At 36.7% G+C, this 22,928-nt stretch overlaps 1 protein-coding gene across 1 annotated transcript; it reads right to left on the bottom strand.

Annotated features, from left to right (window-relative positions):
• Window positions 1–1,820: 1,820 nt before the first annotated feature.
• LARP4B (La ribonucleoprotein domain family, member 4B) lies at window positions 1,821–22,821 on the bottom strand (the record flags this gene model as incomplete). Its single annotated transcript, XM_010077651.1, has 16 exons — window positions 1,821–2,217; window positions 2,764–2,875; window positions 3,528–3,652; window positions 6,000–6,164; window positions 9,291–9,336; window positions 10,817–11,071; window positions 11,590–11,696; window positions 14,882–15,091; window positions 15,432–15,485; window positions 16,015–16,125; window positions 17,929–18,032; window positions 18,620–18,756; window positions 19,656–19,737; window positions 21,939–22,100; window positions 22,298–22,445; window positions 22,752–22,821. Coding segments are annotated over 16 exons (2,170 nt in total), but the record flags the coding sequence as incomplete, so codon positions are not given.
• Window positions 22,822–22,928: the final 107 nt, after the last annotated feature.

The raw sequence follows: 22,928 nt of genomic DNA, 5'->3' as shown, positions 1-22,928 counted from the left end.
GGAAAACGTTTGAGGGCTTTCAAATAAGACTTTCGATCCATTTCCCTTTTGCAGTGAAGAGGCAGAGTCAGTTCAGCACACCAGAATAAAATAAGAAAAAGAAAAAACAACAAATTAAAGTAATATTCAAACCACAACATTTAGTTTATCTACATCCAGCTCAACAGCAACATTTATAATATCAATAATTTTTATCAGATTTTTTCTTTAGGGTACCTTTTTATATGTTCTGATTATTTACAACTGTACAAGCAAAGCACACACTTCCAAGTGCACATATTTAATACAGTATTGACTATTTGCATTTACAGGTTTTTCAACAATCTGAAAAAGATCAACTGTTTAAGATCTTTAACGTATATTACAAAAACTGCTGCTAGTTCCTGTACTACAGTATGTTTACCCAGTAAGACCAGTGACAATAGATACATACTGTAACTGAGTAATTCTGTATTCCACTCATGCTAACCCTCCATGGGGTCAGACCTCATTAACTCTAAGCTGTCTTGTACAAAAGTTAAGGCAAAGTCATTTTCAAGTTTAAATAAAATTCAAGTCTTTAAATATTGGATGGAAATAATTCTTTAAAAAAATCAGTTGTTTAAATAAACATTTTTGTGGAATAAACTGTACTGTCATAGTCGGCAGGAATGAATTTTGTCTGAAGTTCCTGCAGTTTAAACACTTAAAGAAAACTTTAGGCATTTTAAAACAAAAATAATTTATATTCAACTTTATTAGAAACTTGCTAATTTAGTGCATCCTTGTCCTTCAGAAAGCGCATCACTTCTAAAGTAAATAAGTGTGAGAAACCTCATCCCAGAGGTAAATATCAGGGATCTCTTCCTCCACCACACAAAACAAACACCATTATCTCACCTCTTGAAAAAATTTAAATCTGTATGCCAATGCTTGTAGTTACAGGAAGACGTCAACACAAGGCTGACTAAGATATGAACTCTTTCAAAGAGCACTTGGGGCAAAGTTTAAAAAAAAAGTCTACACAGAGCACAGGGGTAACCAGAACATACAGCGCTGACTCAGTTAACTCCCTTACAAGCACAGGGAAGCTAAGGTTATCACAAGAAAGCTACAGAGCTTTCTCCTGATGACATCCACTAACAGGCTTCACCACCATAGAAGCTCACAGACTTAATTCTTTCTATTGACAATGTGCTTTGTATTTGCAAATTATAACATCAGTTTTATTCTGGAGTGAGAAGATGGTTACTTGCTTGCAGTAAGTCAAAAAAGGAAATATTTTAGAAAGACTGCTATGGTGCTCTGTAGGATTCATTTTGTGTGTGCAAAACATCCAAAAAAGATTAATTTTTTAAAAACGCTAGAAACAACTACTTGTTTAACCTAAAAGTGCAAGTTCATTTGCTGACATTTAGTACAGCAGCCCAATAAAAAAAAAATCAAGGTCACATACTACTTCGTAAAATATATCTACTTCCTTGCACTCTACACACTAGCTGCCGTTATCATTCTTTTGGACACTTTAGATATGTACTTGCAGACCAGTTTATTAAAAATATTGCAGCAGCACGTTTCCGCTTAACAGTTTAGAAAAAACTCACTATACAGAGCTTGCACTCACACAGCCACAGAGAGGCTTAATAAAAAGTTGATTTTTTTTTAAAGATAAATATTTTACATCTTGAAAAAAAATAATCACACTAAGCTTCACCTCCAATTAAGCACCAACCTAAATGTAAGGTTCAGAACAACTATCCAGAAATATCCAGAAAAAATAGAATGTTTGTTCAAGAGGGGAAAAAGTATTCCACAGAAAAATAACTTTCAGGCATTTATATGCCTAGTATCACTGCAAGCTCCTAACCAGCAACTCATTCTCAGGTATCTTAGTGGGAACATGGGTTTAATTTGTGGGAAGCAGACCTCTTTTCAAATCCCTCCCAGTTGTTAGTTTCACTGAGGAGATTTTGGAGGGGTACTCTGTTCTTTATTTAAGCGTTTGCCAACGGCTGGAGGGGATGATCTGCGTCCTGACTGTCTCCTCTGGTCTTTGGGTTGTCCAGGATGTGACTTTGCAGGAGGAGGTTCTCTGTTTTTCTCTATTGTTTCTGTGGTCTTTCTTTCTTCTTTCCCACATGCTACAGTGTTTGGCTTCTGTTCTTTCTGGGGTTGCAATGTAGGAGGATCCTTAGTTGTTCTCTGGCAGATTTCTGCATAACTAGGTTTTCTCAGTTCCTGTGAAATTGAAAGCAGACAGGACAGCAGAATTAAAGCATCCTGAGGAAAAATAGTTTACTTTTATGAACAAAAAAGGTAAAGTCTTTGTCCCAAAAGCCTGCTGTGCTAAAATATACAGATGATGGTTTGAGTGATGAAGTTTACAGAAGCTGTACAGACAATAAGTTTCACGATAAAATGCAAAACAGTATGCCAGAAAAATGGGGAACTATGATAGGGCAAAATACTTCTGATTCCAGGAAACTAAACGAGCTGAAAGACAATGAATACTCTGGTTTAAATATCAACAGATGTAGCCTTTACCTCAAAGATACTACCAAGAAGAGAACTCAGATAAAGAGTTACCATTCACCAAGTTACCTTGAATTCTTTTGCACTGTTAATTGCATAATTTTATCATGCAAGTAATCATGAGACCACCAACATGCAAATTTAAGGATGCTGGGCTCATGTGACTAAGCAACACTGGGAAGCAAAGGAAGCAATATTCTGTTAAATGCAAACGGGATCATTAAGAGAAAGTGAAGTAATAAGGTCACTTACTATGGCAGCCCCATTGACTTGTACCGATTTACATGCGGTGCTGAGTGTGGAAGAAGAAAGCCTTTCCGTACTCTGTATCTCTCTCTGCTGTTTATCCACAACCTTGGATTCCCTGTAAGAATCGAGTAGGAAGCAAGGTTCATGAAAGGTGAAATTTCAGGACAGATAAGTGATCTAATAATGAGTCTAAAACTTTGAGTATGACTATAAGAACTTATAGCTGTAATTTGCCCAGCACATTATGACTAACATCGCATTTAAAAATGCTACCAAATTAAGAAAATATATTCCTGTGGAACTTGACACTACCTGTAATTTGTGACATTCTGATAGCATTTGGTTATTCAGTTACCTTACTCCCTTATACTCAAACACCTCAATTTGATTTGCAGGTTCTAAAAAAATTCTTACTGAAAACTAACTTTATTGTATGGACAACAGCACTGCTCAGAGGATCGTGGGTTTACTCTCTGTGCTTCAAAGCTATCTAAATACAAGATAGTAAGGTATTCATTAAACTTTTAAATACTTGCAGGCTGAAACAACACTAAACTTTTGTCTGCTGTATGACTACTATGACTGAATTGCTATTATGATACTGTTGATAAATCAAGCTTTATTGCCTTTACTACAAGTACAATAGACAACAAAATATTATTTCTTTCATTGATTGAGATTTTAATAGCTATTTACAGCCTTCTGGTGAGAGAAAACGCAACATGATTCAGAGCAGGATAATTATAGCCATGTAATTAAGTGCTTACTCAGAAGACTGGGATGGCGAAGGAGACCTTTCAAACGTCCTGGGCAATGTAGAAGAAACTGGCAACAATGGCTCTCGAGGAACTCCCGACGGAATAGTGTTTGTACTTGCATCCACATTAATGTTCTGAAGGAGGAAAAAAAGGCACAGAAAGGCAATCATAATATCCAATTAATATGGTTTGCCTGAAAATTAACACAATGAGGAAACAGTTTACATGTTAATTTATAAGGCTAAATTAACTATAGGAAGATATAGAATGATCCAATAAAGGTACTGTAACAAGTTTTTTCCTTTAAAATTATTTAGAAACAGACAAATCACACATTGTGGCTCATTCCCAAAAATTTGGAAGCTTAGCTCCCTTTAAGATATATGTGGATGACTAAATCACTTCTTTCAACCTGGGAATTTTGTACCTGCTGGTGACAAAGTAGGCTTTGTGTCAGTTCACCTAACCACAGTTAGCCTATTAAGACAGAAGTCTCCTAGGGTTATGCACCATGAACTGTCTTCTTCAAAGCTCTAACTCTGCATCATCCCAATAGCTGGTGCTAAAAAACTCTAACCTTAAAAAAAAAAGTTTTTGCAAACTAGGATATGACCCTCATTTAAAAGGAGTTATGTTCTTCATATTCTGTTGGAAATCAGCCAGCACAGATTATTGCAGTAGATCTGAGCCTAATCTTACTCGAAGTAAAACCATAAAAGGTGGATGTTTAGAAATAAAAGAACCACTTCTATAGTTTTACTCACTATAATAGTGTGTACAAAGGCTTGAAATTGCAAGTTGCTGAGCGTTCAGGCCCAAGTTCATCAAAACTTGTAGGTACATGGTTAAGCATGAATAGCTTCAAGTCAAGCAGATGTGCAAGCGCTGTTCCCAGCCCAAAACATTCAGCCCCTGATCTGACAGCGCTGCAGCTCCCTAGTTAGACAATGTTGGATGATTAACACCTGCCATTACCCCGAGGTACATCTAGAAGAGCACTACAAAGCAAAGAGCACAAAGCTATGATGACTGGATAACAACTGTCAGAAACTACACAACCTAAGTCCACTCAGCTTCTGTACACTCGACTTGTCCATCTATAAAACAAGAGTAGCACTGTGCAACTCTGCTTCAGCGCTTTGTAACTCTACAGCAGGTGACATGAAAAAACACTGAGACTGAGCTGAAAAGCAGCCTGTATACATTGGCAAGATTCTAATGTTAACTCAAACACCTTTGTATTAGAACACAACTGCTCTTTGCAGCCAGTTGCTGTTATCTTATTAATGCCAACAAGGAAAGACAGCGCAGTCCCCCACACAATGGTACAGACTAACTCATGCAAGCCAGAAAAGGAAATTGGGAAATCAAAGGAAGCTTTTAAATGTGACAGTATATCGCACCATTGTAAAAACTCTGTGCCTGACCATATTAAGACTGCCTTTATAGGGCAGAAGTGCAAGCTCTTTACAATAGGTACAGTGCAAAGCTAGTACTAGATTTGTAATGGGAGGAGCAATGGCTTTTCAGCAGCAGTATCAGTAGTGAGCGCTGGAATTGTATTTAAAACCTGCAATATGATAGCCAAAACCCACTTCAGGAATAATAGAGGTAAAATACTTTAAAACCAGATAAATCTTGTCCAAGATTACAATCTGGACTACTGGCTGACAGTAAGTGCTCTTATCATGGCACAGCATGTCCAGCACATTCCCCCTAAATGCAACCCTGGAATGTAGTTGTCCCTATTACCACTTGCAGGAGACATGTAGACTTCTATGGCCTAGACTGTTGCATAGAGCACAGGGTTATATGAGTCTTGATGGAGGAGAATATACTGTCACTCACACATGGCATGAAATCTAAGAATGAAATCTATGAACAGCTACTGAACGTTAATTTTCAACTGCATGTCTACTACATCAACAGAGCAGCAGTTGCCAAATCATTCTGGTATATTTTTAACTTTCCAAGCAATATGACAAGATAACACTGGGATCCAGCTGGTTTTGGTAACAGTTCTTGTTCCAGTTATGATGCCTAGTGTACTGAGATTAGTAGGCAGCTTCTTTATTTTTCTGTGCTTAGAAGTTCATCTTTGTCACTTTAAAGGGTTTTACACACAACTCAGAAGCCTGACTTTCAAACAGGAAGAAAATTTATCATCTATTTTTCCACCTGAGTCTATCAAAAAGCCTGAGGCAATTACAAAAGGCTAAGAGCATATTTTCTAATCTCTGCTATTAACCTCTATTTACACTGGTGATCATATTTCACACCATTTCAAAGGGAATATCCAACAAATTCTAAAATATAAGTGAAGAAGGCAGCAGCACATTATTTGACAGCTGTTTTTTTTAAAAGCATTTCTCATGACCCATGTAAAACCACAAGCTTCTTCTACATATAAGCCACTGAATCTGAAAACACGAGGTATGCAATTCTTTGTTTTCCCAACAAAAGTGAAGACTGGCTACTCACTCGTTCTTTTGACGTTCCTATTACCACATTGGACAGTCTGTTTTCAAAAAGGTCTTCAGTCTTTAAATTGCCAGCAGCCCCAGGTAATGGAGGAAAGCTAGACAAACCCAATTCAAAGCTAGGAGATGGAGGCTTTGGGGGTGGTGGAGACTGTGTTTGGCCTCTCTGGAATAGAAATAACATGTTGAAGTCACTACACTGGATGACGAAAAAGAAAGACATAGGACTCTAAACTGTATTTTGCATTTGATTTGTATCTGTGAGGCCCTAGAGAGGCCTCCCCCATCCCGCTTCCCAAGAAAAACACACACTACCAATTTCCACTGTTTCCCTTAAAATACTTAACTATTATTTAAATGGGATGGCTTACGCATCCCTAAGAATTTCACATGCATAAGCTTTAGTGATACTGGTATAGTAACAAAAGTCTTCTTGATGACCCTTCCTTCAGGATGGACTCTTACATTGTTGACATAGAAAGGGAAACAGACTGGTTTAGATACCACAATATAATGAAAATACAAAGTCTGTTTACGTGCAGTTGGTAACATTCCAAGTGAAAGACAGGAGTCAACAAGAATCTTTTATCGTGTTCAGATATATTAAGAAATGTCAACACAGCATGCCTTGCATGTATTGTAGACAATAGCAATTTTCACCTAATTAATATGAATTGATACAATCACCTCATAAAAATGCAAAGATAAATGTCAAAACTATTTTTGAAACAGAATTTTTCTAACTAAATCAAAGAAGAAAAACAGTGTCCCAGGGAAACACACATCAGCGGGCTAAAAGCAACTATTCTGCACTACAGACAGCAGTTCAGGAGTTTAGAATACCACAGTTAAAGATCACTTGGAAGGACCACTTGTAAGGATTTGCAAAGCTAAATTCTATTTACACTGAAAAAATAAAAATTGCTTTTGTAATTATGCTTTAACTGGAGTTACCCATTAACTTCATCTACGTCACGTCAACAAAGAAATAACTGTTTCATGACTGAGCTCAGGCCTGCACTAAGATGATCCCTGCTGCAGAATACCAAATGCAAAGCAATCTTTGAGACAATTCCTATTCTGAAAAGGAAAATATTTATGTGTATATAGCCAAGATGGTCAATGTGAGAACAATGCTTCTGGACAGAAAGGTGTTGCTTTACTTACATTTTTTCCCCTCCTCATGAAGAGCAATAGATACAAAACCACCCCTGAGGTCTTTTCACAAATTACAGTTTATGTCAAAATAAGCATGTCAGGAGGGAAGTAGGAAAAGAATGCATACGGAGGCAAGAACAACTGCAACTCCTAGGACTGCTATTGACCCAGCATTACCTCCCAGAACATAGTTTAAGCATGCTGCAGCAATGGAGGCTGCAAACCTCCAAAAATAGAAGTGAGATGACCTGTCAAAGGGTCATGGAGAGAGACTATACTTATCCAGCTCAAACTGCAAGAGGAACAACCTCTTTTTTTTTTTTTAAGAACAGTTTTTCAAATCACAGCACTTAAGTTTTCTTAGATGGGACTGAAGTCCTGCAACAAATAACGCTTTTATATTTGTTACGAACATTTTAAGTCATACAGATGAGTCCTAAAAAAGCCCTAACATATTAAGAGACAAGTAGCATCAACATTTTAAATTGGTGAGACCAGGGAGGACTTAATTGGATTTTAAGCTGCCAACTGCATAAAATTTCTCAAGTCAACTTACTATGACAAGTTGAGTAATTGGTTTATGTCTACAGCCTCAGACACAGAGCATGAACCTTTTTCATCAGATTTTCTCATGCAAGCATGCACACTCTCTATAATTTTTCCTTGAAAAAAAAAAGACATCATCACTCCATTCAAATGCAACTGGCTGTAGGGATGTGCTATGTACACTACCTAATCACTACACCATCACACAAGAAACAGGATCCTGAATTCAATTACTTCCACAGTCTAAAGGGGTCAAAATTTAATCTATCACTTCAGAGTATGCTCCTTCCCAATCTACCCAGCTGTGGGTGTGCAAGCAGCTCTCACTTCTGTTCATGCTGCATCACGGCACTTTAGTATAGACTAAAGATTCACAGGCCAGAAGAGACAAGAAGGAACCTGGCTGCGCAGGCTGCCATTAAAGCCTGCTGCTGAGAGAAGGGAACCCTGCGTCTCCAAAGTAATGTCTACCAGTTTTACATTCAAAGTTAGAATAGCCTTTAAAGGCAGCTGAGTCAGAAGAGCCTCTCTGGCTCAGTGAGTGTGTCCTTTTGCTCCAGCCACTCACTTATACACCTAACCTGTACCATTCTCTTGGTCTTTCAAATAAAAAAATGTTGATAGGAAAACATCAAGCTAAAAATTCAAGCAGTTTTGAAAGGGCAAAAGAAAGAAGTATTGAGAATCCTACATGTAATTAGATCTCACTGAGCTTTGGAGAAGTTTGACAAGAACTAAAAGCAACCAAAGGGAAGGAGTGACTCGTGATTTTATACTTTCCAAACCTTGATGTTCCTTTATCCAAGTCCCATAAGGCTACTCAACAGCAGGAGTCTCAAATACAACGATTACAGACCTTTTAGAAAGTGTTATGAATCATGCAGTGGGGTTACTTTGCAATTGTAACATGAATACAGAAATAATCCAGTTCAACTTCAAGAACATGCAATGCGTGGCAAAAATTAATTGCAAAAAAGTGTCTGGTTTTATCAAATCAAACCTTAAGTCCTACAAAAAAATTTACATTTTCTTTCTTCTACACAATGTCTAGTCCAGCCATTTCAAGTATTAAAGCTATTTAGGTATTCAACTTGAATTTAAGTTGACTAAAACTGTAATATTTCAATAATGTTAGTATACTCTTACCAAGTGGTACTTGCAGAGGCTTTTAAGAAATAGAACTGACCACTTAATAACTAACATTCTAGCCATACATTATGACATGTGAATCTACAAAATGTTCTTCAACATTTATATGAACAATAATCAAGTTATCAAGTGTTTTGAACTTCAGCTTTGCCCCGAATGTGAACACTGGCATGCTGACAAAGTAACACTAAGATGGAAATTTTTTACTACTATAAAAGAGTTATTGTAACTTTTTACTGACTTCTGCATTAACGGACAAACTTCTCTGATACCCGAATGCAGTAAACTCATGTGAATCTAATGAGCTGCTGTCTTCAGTCAACTGTGACATACAATTGCTTGTGCAATAACTTATCTCACCTGCTACTCCACATAATATCCGTACTACTGCCTTGTTACCCTACTTTTGTTATAGATTAATATGATCATGAACACTCACTGTAAACTTGTCCTCCCTTTTCTTTCGATAACCATATGAGTTTTTCCTAAGGGAAAGAAAGTAGTTATTAGAACATTGGTTATAAATGAATGGAACACAGCTGGTGAAAACAGGAAAAATGAATTAAAATTGCTATTTCATCCATCTTCACTCTAGACAGGTTATTAAAAAAATGTTTTAGGGAAAATTTCTAGCAAGCTCTCACTAAAATAAAGGCACGGATCTTACAGAAGTCAGTATAAAAATACACTGGTTTCAAACAATTCCTGCCTTAAAAGCGTCTCACAGTGCCAGTTACATATAAGGCTTAGACAAAATCTTTCTATATCCAAAATAAAGGTTTTAGACTTTTTTTTTGTTACCTATGTAACTTTTGAAATAGGGATAACTATTTTCAACTCAGGTAATGTTCCTCCAAAACATTTTCAGTAGTTCTCCCCCCACAGCCCTGCTTCAGGTAAAGCCCCTCCAAGCAGCAGTTTAAAATTTGCAATGCCTTCCAACTCAGTTTCAATGTATTTTCTAAGTTTTCTTTTTTGACTTTGAATATTCTAAATGTATTCAATACAGAAACATGAAAATATAAATCTAAGTACTGACTATTCCTGTACATTTCTGTAGCCTACAGTTTGAACAATCTTGTTTTCTGTGTGCTTAATCATACTTTCATCCACTATAACACAATTTGTCAAATTAGATTTTGAAAAGTATTACAATCCTTGCACAAAATCCCCACTTAATTTTGCAATGATACAATACAAGTCTAATACAGGACCATCTGCAAAAGACTTATCTTCCAATTCAGTACATCACTTGAAATGTGACTTCCTCGGAGACACAAATAGCCATCATTAAACAAAGCTGCACAGTACTTTTATAAAGCAATTAGAACTGTACTGTATTTTTAAAAAATTCCAAAACAAGCCTGCTAAATTCTCACATTAACATTGGTGCCATCGATTTTCAGCCTCCCAGGTAGGGTTGTTGTTTTTTTTTCTTATTTTTAAACTGCATAACAATAGTTTTCTTAGGTGCATGTAATCCTTTTTTCTCCCTCCATACCAATCTGTCATCTTTATTGTTGTAAATGTCCAATTGGGGCAAAATTCTCATCTTTCAACTGAAAAAAATTAACAGTGAGCACTGCTACTACAGGTTCAAGTGCACAATCTACACTGTTGAACAACAGAATGGACAGAACTGCTTCATTAAAGTCAAATGAATAATGTGCAAAAACTTGCTTACAACAGACAAAGAAAGGACAGAGGATTAGATCTTATTGATGCAAATTGTTCATCAGTTGCCATTAATGATTTACATTTGCTAGCAAAGTATGCAATACCACTTCACATTTTTCTGTATTTAGGATTTTCTCTTAAGTACCTTCCAAGATTTTAGCTTTGAGGAGAGACAGTCTCAGTTTAAAATCATAATGAGAGCAGTACTAGTACCACACCTCTTTACGAAAAGTAGTTTAGAAGCACCAATAATGGGTTGTTCAGAAGACAACTACAGAGCACACTCACCTTCCTCTACCTAGTCCAGGAGACGAGTCAACACTGGTCTGTTCCATCCGTCCGGTTCCTACTTCCCTCTTGGTGTAACTCGTACTGGCATTCTGCATCCGTGTCCTGTTTTGTCCCGGCTGCCGCGTCTGTGGACTCCTGACGCCATTGATTAAACGATCAGCAGAAAAGTTGAATATTGTAGGACTGTCTAGAAGCCCAGGTCCCCTTTCTGCACTGGGTATTGTATGTCGTATATGAGACTTGCTAGGATTCCTACAAATTCAAAAGTCATTTCAACATACATACTACGTATGAGAGATCTTCTGAGGCCTACGACTACAGACAGAATTCAGAAGAAGCAAGATCTTTAGTCCTTCATTGAACATTTCATTTATAAGAATGAAAAATATTTAACAGGTCATGTGAACTATCAAAATTAACCTTTTCGCTATCTATTTTCAACTATAGCTTTACTAAAAACTACTTGAAATTGAAAATACTACATGAATAATCCTGCTGATCACGTGCCATCATTCAGAATATTTCATCTGAATACCCTAAATCATGGAACAGACAAGCTCTCAGCTTCCAGACAGTCCATTTACACTTAGAAACAGTCCATCCACTAACAGCAGCAGCACTATCTGCCCTTCGGCCTCACTTAACCTTGCATCAGGTTCAATTTCACAAGTATTCTCAAGTTAGCTGGTGTTACTAAAATAAGCAGATTAAAACCACACATGCCAGATAATAAAATAGTATGTATACTGTTAAAAGATGGTTGAACTTGCCTGTTCCTGGGAGGATATTGTCTGAGTGTAGTCAGAGGAGAAGCAGCAGGCTTGAAGGTTGGAGATGTGAACCCATTGATAAATCCGGTATTTGGAAATGGTGTTACCTAAAGAATATATCGCATGCTCGTAATTATGAACAGACTGAATACTATTTTTTCTTAAATCCATATTTTATCTCATTCTATGCAGGACAGTACTTAAAAGTGGCTCAAAAAATGCCATAGAGCATTTTTCCAGTGGCTTGTAACCAACTTATAAAATGCTATTTTTTGAGAGGAGAGCAACTACACATATTCAAGTTCTGGTAATTTTTTAAGAGGACTGAAAAACATCAAGTTCTTGGCTGTAAGTTAAGTAATGCTCCTTCTATTTCACACCATAGTATGCATGACTTCAGAGTACAGAGATACTTCTTTGTCAAAGAGTCTCTAATCTGCACAACCTATAATTGTTTTTCTTATATAATATATATGCAAATCCCACCTTAAAAAGAAAAAAAAATTATTTATAGTTCCTCATTCTACTTATCTTCCACGTGACACCTAAGTAAAGCCTAAAGAATAAGTGGATATTAAGTGGAACTCTGATTCTTTTCCCATTTTACCACCTTCTTCTACACATGAATTACTCTCTTGTTGCCCAAAGCAGCAACATTAGCAAAAGATTTCTTGAGGTGGGTGCATATCAATGTCTTGTATTAACACAGTATCTCAGCATTCAAAGTATGTTCATATTAATTTCTCCAACCTCACCAGCACAATTTCTTTTTTTCTTAAACGTATGAATGACTTTCATTTAGGAAATGTTATTACTAGCAACAGCAAATGCTTGCTTGTCTTCTCCCCCTGAAAATAACTAAAATGCAGAACAGTAAGACTTCTATGTAGCACTCCCTCCACACTTACTTAAATGATAAGAAATAGCTGGAATTAAGACTGTTTCCTATAAAGGTATCTTTAAATTTGTTTAACCTTTCTTGAAAAAGTTAAAGCAAATCACTAATCAATGAAAAATAAAATGTAACACCAGAGCTGTCATGCCAAACTTCTGTTAGTCTAACCTAGCACACATGACAGCGAATGCTACCTCAGACTCCACAAATAGGCCACAGGAGTTTAATAAAGCTATTTTAGGAACAAAGTTGCATTGAAATACTGCTTTGAAGTGCTTTCTGCTTTCATAGTTATAACTTGCTGTTAAATTCAATCAAAGCTAGTAAGCAACTACTGAACGTGAATAATGAAAAGACATTGGACATACTAAGGAAAACAGAAAACAAGTTGAACTTGTTGTTTACAAGTGCACTGGCAATATTGACCTTCTCTTTCTTTCTTTACAAGGATGGGTGACATTTTTGGAGGGAAAAAAAAAGTCATTTTCATTTTCTAATAATACCAAAAGCATCAATTTGTTTCTCCACAGAAGTCATCCAGCTCATCAAAAGTACACTTGTTTTTTTAACACAAGCAAGATACTATTAAACACTTGATACGAAGAAGTAGGTAGCTTTAGTATTTTTAGGACATGCGTTGCCATATTCTAGGTTTCAGAACTAAAACTGTGTGCCCACACTCCTGGGTGTACTTAACCTCAAATTAGACAAGAGACAAAGCACTGCTAGTGTTTATGCCAAAACGTCAAAGGAGAGCAATTCTGCTACATTTGCAGGCAAGTCTCCACATGCAAACTGCAACCCTGCCTCATGCAAATTATTCCTGTGTCATCATTCCTCGTGGTCCCTGTTCTCCTTACTAGTAATTTCTACTCAAATACAGCTCTTCCTATACGAGGTTCAAGAAACATCACAGTACATTAATGTACACAAAATGCAGCCAACCAATGACAACATGCTGCCAAACAGTGGGAGGGAAAGCTCTGACAGTTAATTTTCTGTTTTTACTATGAAAGGTATGAGATCTTTAATGCTGGCAAACTCATAACGTCTTCCCCCAAAGGCCAGGGCTAGTAAGCTTTCTGGAATACAAGACGTTCCAGGATGACATAAGGCAGATACACGCTACGCTGTGCTTGAACCTGTGGCCAATTAATTTACGTCTTCTACACCAGCGCTATCCAGCTACTTCACTATCCCACAGCAGGACTGTGCAATAGTCTTAGCTTATCTAGAGGAAGAATCACATACATTGCTGCTTAATAAGGTGGCTTTGTCCTGGAATAACATCGTTCACTATGCTACCTTGTCTCCTCTGCATTCTTCACCACCCTTAAAAAGCCTTCCCCTGCAAGAGCTCTGGCTGCATTCCCTGTGTGTGAAGTGTTTAGCACACCAACTTTTTAATTAGCTTGCTGTGCGGTACACAGGAAGTTTGCTCAAGTTTGTTCAAGGACACTTTAATCCTCTGCCAAAGAACCTTTACAAAGCTTCTAATTTTGAGGAGTGCTACCCTCATTTCTTTTAGCCACAAGTAAGAGGCATTTACAGAGGGGAGAAAGAGGTTCCACATAGGACAACCTTAATATCCCAGTCATTACAGAAAACTATATTCATGTTAGGTTTTGTAGGATAACAAAGGCAGACTAAAAGGAGCCAAGGGCATTCTGATGGGACTGTCACAATGGAGGAGGAGGTGGAAGCAGCACTGCAGGATGCACATGTCCCATTAGAGTATATAAACACTGTTAGCAAACCAGCTCTAAGGCTTACCAATAGCCACTTTAAGAAAATTTTTAAATTTAAGCAATTTAAAAGTGAATTAATTTTTTTATTAGCAAAGGTATTTTTATTTTTATTGCCAAAAAAGATGTTACTTCTGCACAAAAATGTTTGGTTTTAAGAACATGCCAGACAGGGTAACTCAGCATGTTACCCTAGAACTTATTTTCCTGATGGACGATTAAGATACGAAGTTTTCCTTATTTATCTGATTCCATTAAGTTTATTCAGTACATATCAGAATTGCTTTTTCTGGTATTCACGAACATATTCTGAAGATTTAATTTCTAAACAGGCTTTTAACCATTACTAAAAGAAGTCTTTAGCAAAGATGTCTTTTGGTCATGCTTAATTAATAATCTTTAGTAAAGAACCGCCTCAAAAACTAAAGGTTAAGAAGAGAACCACATTGCAATCTGAGACCAGACGCAATTTTCAAGTACTTAATCTTGTACAGCATGTGAAGGAAGAATTTTGAGGAACTGTTTTTCAACAAGAATCAGTATCTTAAACTCCCCTCTTCAGGATACTTATGCTTCCTACACCTCAAGACTTCACAAGAAAATAACACCAACTTTGAAAATAATACAACTGTTTCATAATCAAGAGACTTACCAATGCAGGGTCAAGGTAGCTGTGTGTGGCTGACCAGGTCTGTGGGCCAATCAAGCTGTACAATGGAAACTGCTGATGTGGACTGTATACTGGAGGTAAGTAAAACGATGTTGTGTAACGCTGCTGCGTGTAGAGGTTCATATCCAGAGGTCTGTATCCATTCTTTGGCAAAAATGTGTTTATAGCTATTGCCTTTGCTTTTATCCTTGCCTGTGAAGGAGATTAGATTATTACAGCAGCCTTTCAAATTAAATCAGGATGGTCCAAACTAGCAGCTCTCCACCTTTTACTGGACACTTGTCAGTCACTGCTTTCTCCTTCAAGGAAGGTAGGAAGAGCTGAATGCTTCCCTGTTGGCCTGATGCTAGGATGGGCATACTGCTCCCAGAAAGGAGGAAAAGGAGAAGTGTCATATGCTACATTTCAAAACCCATCTCCAGGTCAAACAGCTGCTGAGATTGGACTATTTAAATTTACATTAGAAAACACAGCCCAACAAAAACCACAACATATACACAAATGCCCCCCAAACCCATAAAGATCTATTTACCTTAATTGGTTTTCCTTGGAAAGTTTTCACTTCTTCTCTAAGGTATCTGTAAGCCTTTAAAAAAGTAATTATAAAATTTGTCAAACATAATTTAAACAAAGGAAACCTAAGTTTTGACAGGCTAAGCCTAACAATAATTCTTGAAGTGTCTGCTAATGTTAGACTAAAGAAAACAATCATATGTAATCTGCATTCAGCAAGATTTAAATTATCATTGCAGAAGCGCTTCAGAAGCATTAAAACAAGATTTTAGTTCTTCCAACTGAAGCATTTCCATGTGTCATCAAAAATATAAATATTCTTAGTACAAAAACTTAATAAGGTGGCTTTGTCCTGGAATAATATCGTTCCCATCGCTTTGGCCAGGAAGCCAGGACATGCGAACAAGATAAAACTCTTACAGGGTTATGTTTTATGGTACTGATAACTGAGTATAGCTAAGGGGAAGCATTACTGTTTTTAAAAGTTTGGGTATTTTTCAATTGTTACACATTTGTAATACAGGTTACGACCCATCTATCCACCCTTATCCCACCCTTGTTTACTGTTATATTCTAAAATGCTTAAAAAAAAATAGTGTTACCTGTTGTGCATCGGCTTCTGATTCAAATGTGATGAACCAATTGTCGTTATAGGCAAACTCACAGTTGATAAATTTAGGCAAATTATCTCCTTTGAAAAGTGCTTCAACCTCCTAAGGAAAGTGGTTTTGAGAAGAAGGGAGAGAAAAAGGTGGGAGAAAAAGACGGATGGACAGAAGAAAACATGAATTTAAAGCACAGAACTCTGGAACTCCAAAAAAGATAGATAAAAAGCACTTTTGGGTTTACAAAACAGAATGGAGAACTTCAGAACAACTGCAGTAGTGTTAGCTCTTAACAATCTCCCCACTAGCTAGAACGATTAAAAACAAGCACCGTCTAAGGCCATACTGCAAGTAGAAGTTGCCTGGTCCCTTTAATTCAGGGAAGATAAGCTACTCAGGTCACACAGAGAGACACTTGCATTTGACATCAAGTATAGGAAAATACCTGTTCCTCCCTGTCCCCAAAACCAGGGAGCCACACAAAACCCAGTGTACACTGCATAGAAGAACCCCGCCCTTTCAGCAGAAACCTGGAGATACACTCTAACTCAACTGTCTACAGATTAATATATTTGAAATAGGGTTATGTCACCTCAAGAACAATCACTTAGTTTCTACAGGAGAAAAAGAAAAAAAACACCACATCTTGGACTTTATATTTGTTTTAATCTATTTGTATATTATTTATTTTTGTCACAGAGTTGAGGCGAGCAGCATCAAAAAGCAATGCAACTTGGGAGGCCTTGCAGTATTTTGTAACTCTTCTGCTTAAATAAAGCCTGACCACGCTACACCAGGATATGTATCCTACTAAATCTATCAGGTTAAGTCTAGATTTTTCAGTTTGACAAATTTAAACACAATGTATAAGTCATTTCAGACCATCTCCTTTGGAAAAAAAGGCTTCTCAGAACTCTGTTGTTGTTAAACATTTAAGAGTGAACACCCAGTGCTAATATATTCAACCCAACAAACTGATGACAGAAAAAAAAACCCATCTAAAATATTAAAAGCTAGGAAGTCCTTGAAAGGTTACATTTCATTAAGAAATCTAAAAGCAGCTGTTATTTTTAAGCTATGTATAGAGCATATCTAACTTCTTCCCTCTAATTCCTTTCACCATTTTGTTTCATACTCCTGTTTATTAAGGCCACTTTTTTTATTTAAAATTTTTAATTTGCAGTACTTTTTTATTTTTGTATGAAGACCATCAAGGAGAGCAACTCTTTCAGAATCTTTATTCTTCCTTGTAAAACTAAATAGAGGGGAAACTTAAAATATCTCCCCATCATCAAGAATCTGTGCCCTCTCCTCCTTTTTGAAAATTCAAGATGGTTTAATCTATGGCCCAATCTTTTTTTTTTCTAATCTTTCTATTAGTCATAGTCCGAGCTACATCAGAGGTGCACTGAATATCTTTCAAATAATCAAGTTCTCCACTCTCACACTGACTCCACAAGCCAGCAGAGTGACTTACTGACACTTCTACCCTCAGCATTATGGAAACATTTGCAGGGCTTTAAGTAATTTACCTTAACAAGCTTCAGCAGTGGCATTTTCCATTCTAAGACTTACCTTCCATCATCTTTATTTGCTATTTATCCAAGGAGCTGAGCACTAGGTACATATGGATAAGCCAGACTCCAAGCAAATTATGCTATCTCTGCCTAACACAGCACTGCCAGTTTTTCAGCCCTCTGTAGATCTACAGGTTTTACCAGTCTTCCCATGAGCGACATATTCTATCAAATATATTTATTATCCAAACACACACAATAAACTAAGGTTTAGAAACACTGTTAGAAACTGACAGTGTAGACTAAAATGTCATATGCTTATTGAAATCTGGAAGAAATATAACTTCCAAATCTTAAGGGAAAAGCATTTTCCACTGAACCATTAAACACTTACTTCAATGGGGGTAGATTCAGGTACTTCACGTAAAATCACAATACAGCGATTCTGATTTGGCCTAACTTTTTCTCCCTTCTCATCCACTTGGACTAAAGGCAATGCTAAGAGAGAAAAAACAAAAATGTATTTTAGCTGTCAGTAATCATAACAGCTTTGCACATCAAAAGATGCTGCAGACAGTTTTACAACACAAAGCTTTTTGTGCTAAACTTCAAGTATTTTTGAACATTAAGAAACAAGCAGAAGATGACTGAGGATGCTTTCAGACATATGAAACGGAATAGACATGTCCCTTGAAATCTCCACACTCTTCCTACTCTTCCAGCCTAGAAAATCACAATTCATTAGTTTTTTCTTCCAGGGCACACATTGAGTCATGCTCTTTTTTTGATTCTTATGTTAGGGGTAACGTCCAGTAGCCTTTTCTGAGAATTTAAACTCATGCTATTCTCATTTACACAGATCGTTACTCAATACCTCAAATATGAAGTAGCTTTGATAAAACTGCAGTCCTCTAATTGTGGTGATCTAAACTGGAAGCTGCTTGCTCTATTCAATGCTTTACAGAAAAAGGATGGCATTTTATTGCAACACATAACAAATACAAGGAAGAAAGATTGAAAATCCAGATTAATAGTCCTACAGCAATAACCAAAATGCTTTCTAGCATCGAGGGATTTTTACTTACATCTCAGCACTTCAACAATCAAATCCATATCAGTACTGAGTTTCTTGACGTGATCAAGGTTTGCTACTGTCATTATTGGCACATACTGATCACTGTCCATCTGTGATATAAGGTACATGTCACTGGCAAGATTTTCTCTGTTGAGAGACGGAAAAAATGGGGAAATGTCACAGATAACTTTTTCCAATAAACTTGAGACAAAAACTCATCCCACAGTAGAAGGCAGATTCCTACACTAAATTTTGTTTTCAGCATTTTCACCAACTCCTCAGACCACTCACCTAATATATTTCACTTCCTAGAGAACTTTGTCTTTTTCTTCCTTCGTGTAACAGTATTGGCATCTTCCTGTTCAGGCAGCACATCACCCCAAAAACATGTAATTCTGTTAGGAGTTTATTACTTCAAATGACCACTGCTGTAACTGGTTATGCGGGAGTATAGAGATTAGGAACTGTTCTAGGTTATTATGATGTGTTTAGGATGTTTTTATCTAGACACAAGCACTGAGAATAATTAAGTACAAGTAAACTGCTTTGATGATCTTTCATCGGTCTGTACTGGAACATATATGATTCAGAGCCCTTAATTTATTTTTCTTTTTTTTTTTTTTAAAATTGATCCTTAAAATATAAAGGGATCTACAGATCACTTACAAAAAAAATCCCAGTTTGTATCAACGCAAATTTTAAAATCAGTAGCTTAAACAAAGCTTACCAAATGGCTTAAAATACTGTTTTATTTTGGAGGAAAAAAAAAAGGCAGTAATGGTCATAAAAATTAACCCAATCTGTAATTGCTTGTAAATACTCTCATTTCAAAACAATATATTTGCTAATTTATGTTTTAGGCCCAGGCGTTTCATGTAAGCTTTAAGAGGTATATCAATATGATACTCTGGAATTATTACTTCCCCCAAATTCTCACCCTTTCCACTCAGTTTTAAGTGACAGGTGTTAAATATATTAACATACATCCCAAGTTCGGTACTGGATCTTGTTATACTCCAGTTCACTACATTTAGGTATATACATACCTAGATAAGCAGAATTCCAGTGTTTTCTTCAGTAATTCTCGTAAATCTTCCTGACCTTCTGGCTGCAACTGTTCGTTTCCACCTAATAATTAAAATACTAAGTTTAAAATTCAGTTGTTATATCACACAATGGATATTTTAAACAAGCCATCATGCCTCTTAAAGGCTACATAACTAGTAAAAATTTTCAAATTCAATAGATGTTCACTGTGTATTAGTTCATCACCCACTAAAATTGCACAGGAACACTTTTTAGGGCGGAAAAGAAAAAAACTTATCTGACTTCACTTGTTCTGTTCTCCAAATATCTAAAATTTGAAGCAGTTTTAGAAGAGCAGCTACAAACACATCTCAAAGTAAATACTGAACTGAGTTAGCTTGTATATCTGTCTTCCAGAGTTAGGAAACTAACCAGTCTTTAGCTGACTAAACCGTGACTAATACAGCTGACTAATACAGCAAGCAAGCAGTATAATGGAGACACTTCGTACTTCTGGCCTCGCTCTAAATTCCCAACACACTAATTCAGGAGAGAGAGTTTCAAAAACAGAGTTATGAAACATCAGCAGATATCCAATCAATTAACAACAGATGTACGATCAATTAGCAATCTCTTGGTTAAGAAGAAATTATTTTTTTTCTTATATGCAGAAGTTTTGAAATTATCACATGAAAACACTCATTTCACATTTATTTTAGTTTTATACCCAATATACTGCAGTCAGTTGAGGGTAAACTAATGGTGTCAGTGGGAGAACTGTTTAAAGATTAGTTTAGTGTGGCTTTTAGAGATTTACAAAACATCTAGTAACATGTTACATAAATCTAAATTAGTTTTTTAAATGGTATTTCACACCAACTATTACCCTCTATACCCTTCCCTTCTTCAGTAACCTTCATCCTTTTCTTCACCTTTCCTTAACCTTTCTTCTTCCTAAAGCAACTTCTAATTTCCTCACACCGTTTTGTCCTTCATGTGTTCTATTCTGCTGTAGGTAATGCCAACACCTGACAAACACACATATCATGTACTAACCACTACTTCCCTTCTCCACCGCCTCTTTCTTCCTTGCCCAAAAGCTAGCAAAGACAAAAATCATATGCATTTTTAAAAATAATAATTAAAAAAATAAAAATCAGACTTCAGAGTTAGGACCACCTACATTACTAGCCATCAAGTGGAACAGGTCCGACCTGCTGTTCAGCTGCTTTACACCACTATGTGACTCTTGTTAAAAGTTAACTATTTTGGGCACGTAAAGGACATGCTGAAAGGTTCTGACACCAAGCTAAGGAAAGGTACACTTCCTTTTTAGGGTGCCAGGCACCATTAACATAATTTTTGATTTGCCAGTTAGTTACCATTTATTATTCCCCAGTAGTACCCTTAAGTAGAAGAGTCTAAGAGAACTTTCAGCTTTCAACACAAGCAAGGATGATGCCACAGCTGTGTCTGATTTCAGCTGTCTTGATTCCCAGCTACTATGGATCTTATCCTGGTCATTTTAAATACAAGCTATAAAATCAGCTAGGCACAATGAACAAGGAGTAGACCTCTCACGAATTTCAAGAAACACCCAGCACAAATTCCTCTTTCCCATCCCTCATCTCGGTTCAAGTAGTAATCCTGCATGCATCTTGCAGACCTTCCATCCCTTTCAGTGAAATATAAGCATGGCTGCACCTCTTTGCTAGTTTCCAGAAGCTTCTTAAAACATGCCATCTAATATACACTACAGTTACTAACAGTTGCCCTGAAGAAAATAACAAAAGTTAATAAAAAAAGAACACAAAGAAGTCAGACGAATTTGTTGCTTATTTCAGCATTTTAAGTGCAAGAATGATCCTTAAACACATGGACACTACTACTTGAGACCCCAACTGTATGTGAATTTCACCTCAGTGCCTGATCCAACCACAAACATGCAGCTTAGACAGGTAGATATCGAAATGTAAACATCTACACTAGAGACACATTTCGAATAACATATCAGAAAACAATACTCAGCTATATCCAGAACCTATGATCAATTCTGTGGAGTATCGCATAAGGCCTACACTCAAACAGGAGAAGACTGGTTTTCAAATATGTCAAAGCCCACGGGCAAAAGAGACAGGATTTTCTGGGGTCTGTTTACAAAGCACGTACATCGAACAATGAAAGTGGCGCAGTTTGTTTGGTTTGGATTTTTTTTTTTCTTCTTTTCAATGGATGCTCACTGTTCAAATCAAAATGTTTTCTTTTTTTAAACCAAGTCTGAGCAAATATCAGCTTTCTCTTACCTGGCTGGGTGGTTTCATGCATAGACTCATACTCAGAATGATTGAGAGCCAAAGGGTTCATATCTGTCTGGTCTGACACTGAAACTGCTGGCGATGGCTCCTGCAGCTCTGTCAGCACTGCATTCTGATGCTTTTTGTCGCCATCACCATTGGCATCCAGTCCTGCAGCAGAGATGACACACACAGTCAAAAAGCATTCCTTTTAATCACAGTAACATCATAGCTAAAAGTAAATCTGAAGCAAAGCTGCTTACATATTTGCATTCTTTTTTTTTTTTAACAGGAAATTAACACTGAGAAAATTCTGCACTGAATTTTACCTTCTGCTTGAGCAACAGGTAGAAACTCTTTGCTCCTACCTTCTTTACAAGAATCTGGAGGTTGGTCAGATATTTCTTCCCACGTTTTATTCACGCTACCATCAGTGGCACCACTTGCTTCCAAGTGTAACATATGATTTCCCCACACCTTTGCATTAGGATTCAACTCAGAAACCTTGGTTGACTCCTACAAAAAATAAATTTCTTTGATTATATATTTTGTGGATGTACTGTGCATATATATGCAGAGTTTCAAATAACAGTATCAGATGTACAACTCAAGATTGTATTGTCAAGGTTTTTTTTTTTCACATCTGAATATATTAACTGAATTGCCATCCCATAATTATTTCATGTACAAAAATGACTGAATTTTGCAGCAGAGAATTCATTTCCCCAATTAAGAATCACCAGAAAAGGCCAGCCAAGCAGAGCAAACTACAACAAACATTTCACTCTTTGCCTTTGACAGACTAACTCAAACTACACTTGCCCTAGACTTCAGGCAATTCTCTGATATACATGTTAAATCCACATTGACTATATTGTTGTTGTGTCTGTTTCTGCAAAATAAACAAAAAGAATTAAGAGAATACAAAAGCACAGGGTTTTGTTTTTTCTGGACTTCCATAAACATGTAACGCTTTTCACAGAATCACAGAATCACAGA

This window comes from Pterocles gutturalis, unplaced genomic scaffold, assembly GCF_000699245.1.
Source record: "Pterocles gutturalis isolate BGI_N339 unplaced genomic scaffold, ASM69924v1 scaffold5363, whole genome shotgun sequence".
Taxonomy (NCBI): Eukaryota; Metazoa; Chordata; class Aves; order Pterocliformes; family Pteroclidae; genus Pterocles; species Pterocles gutturalis.
This window is presented reverse-complemented; position numbering and strand designations above follow the sequence as displayed.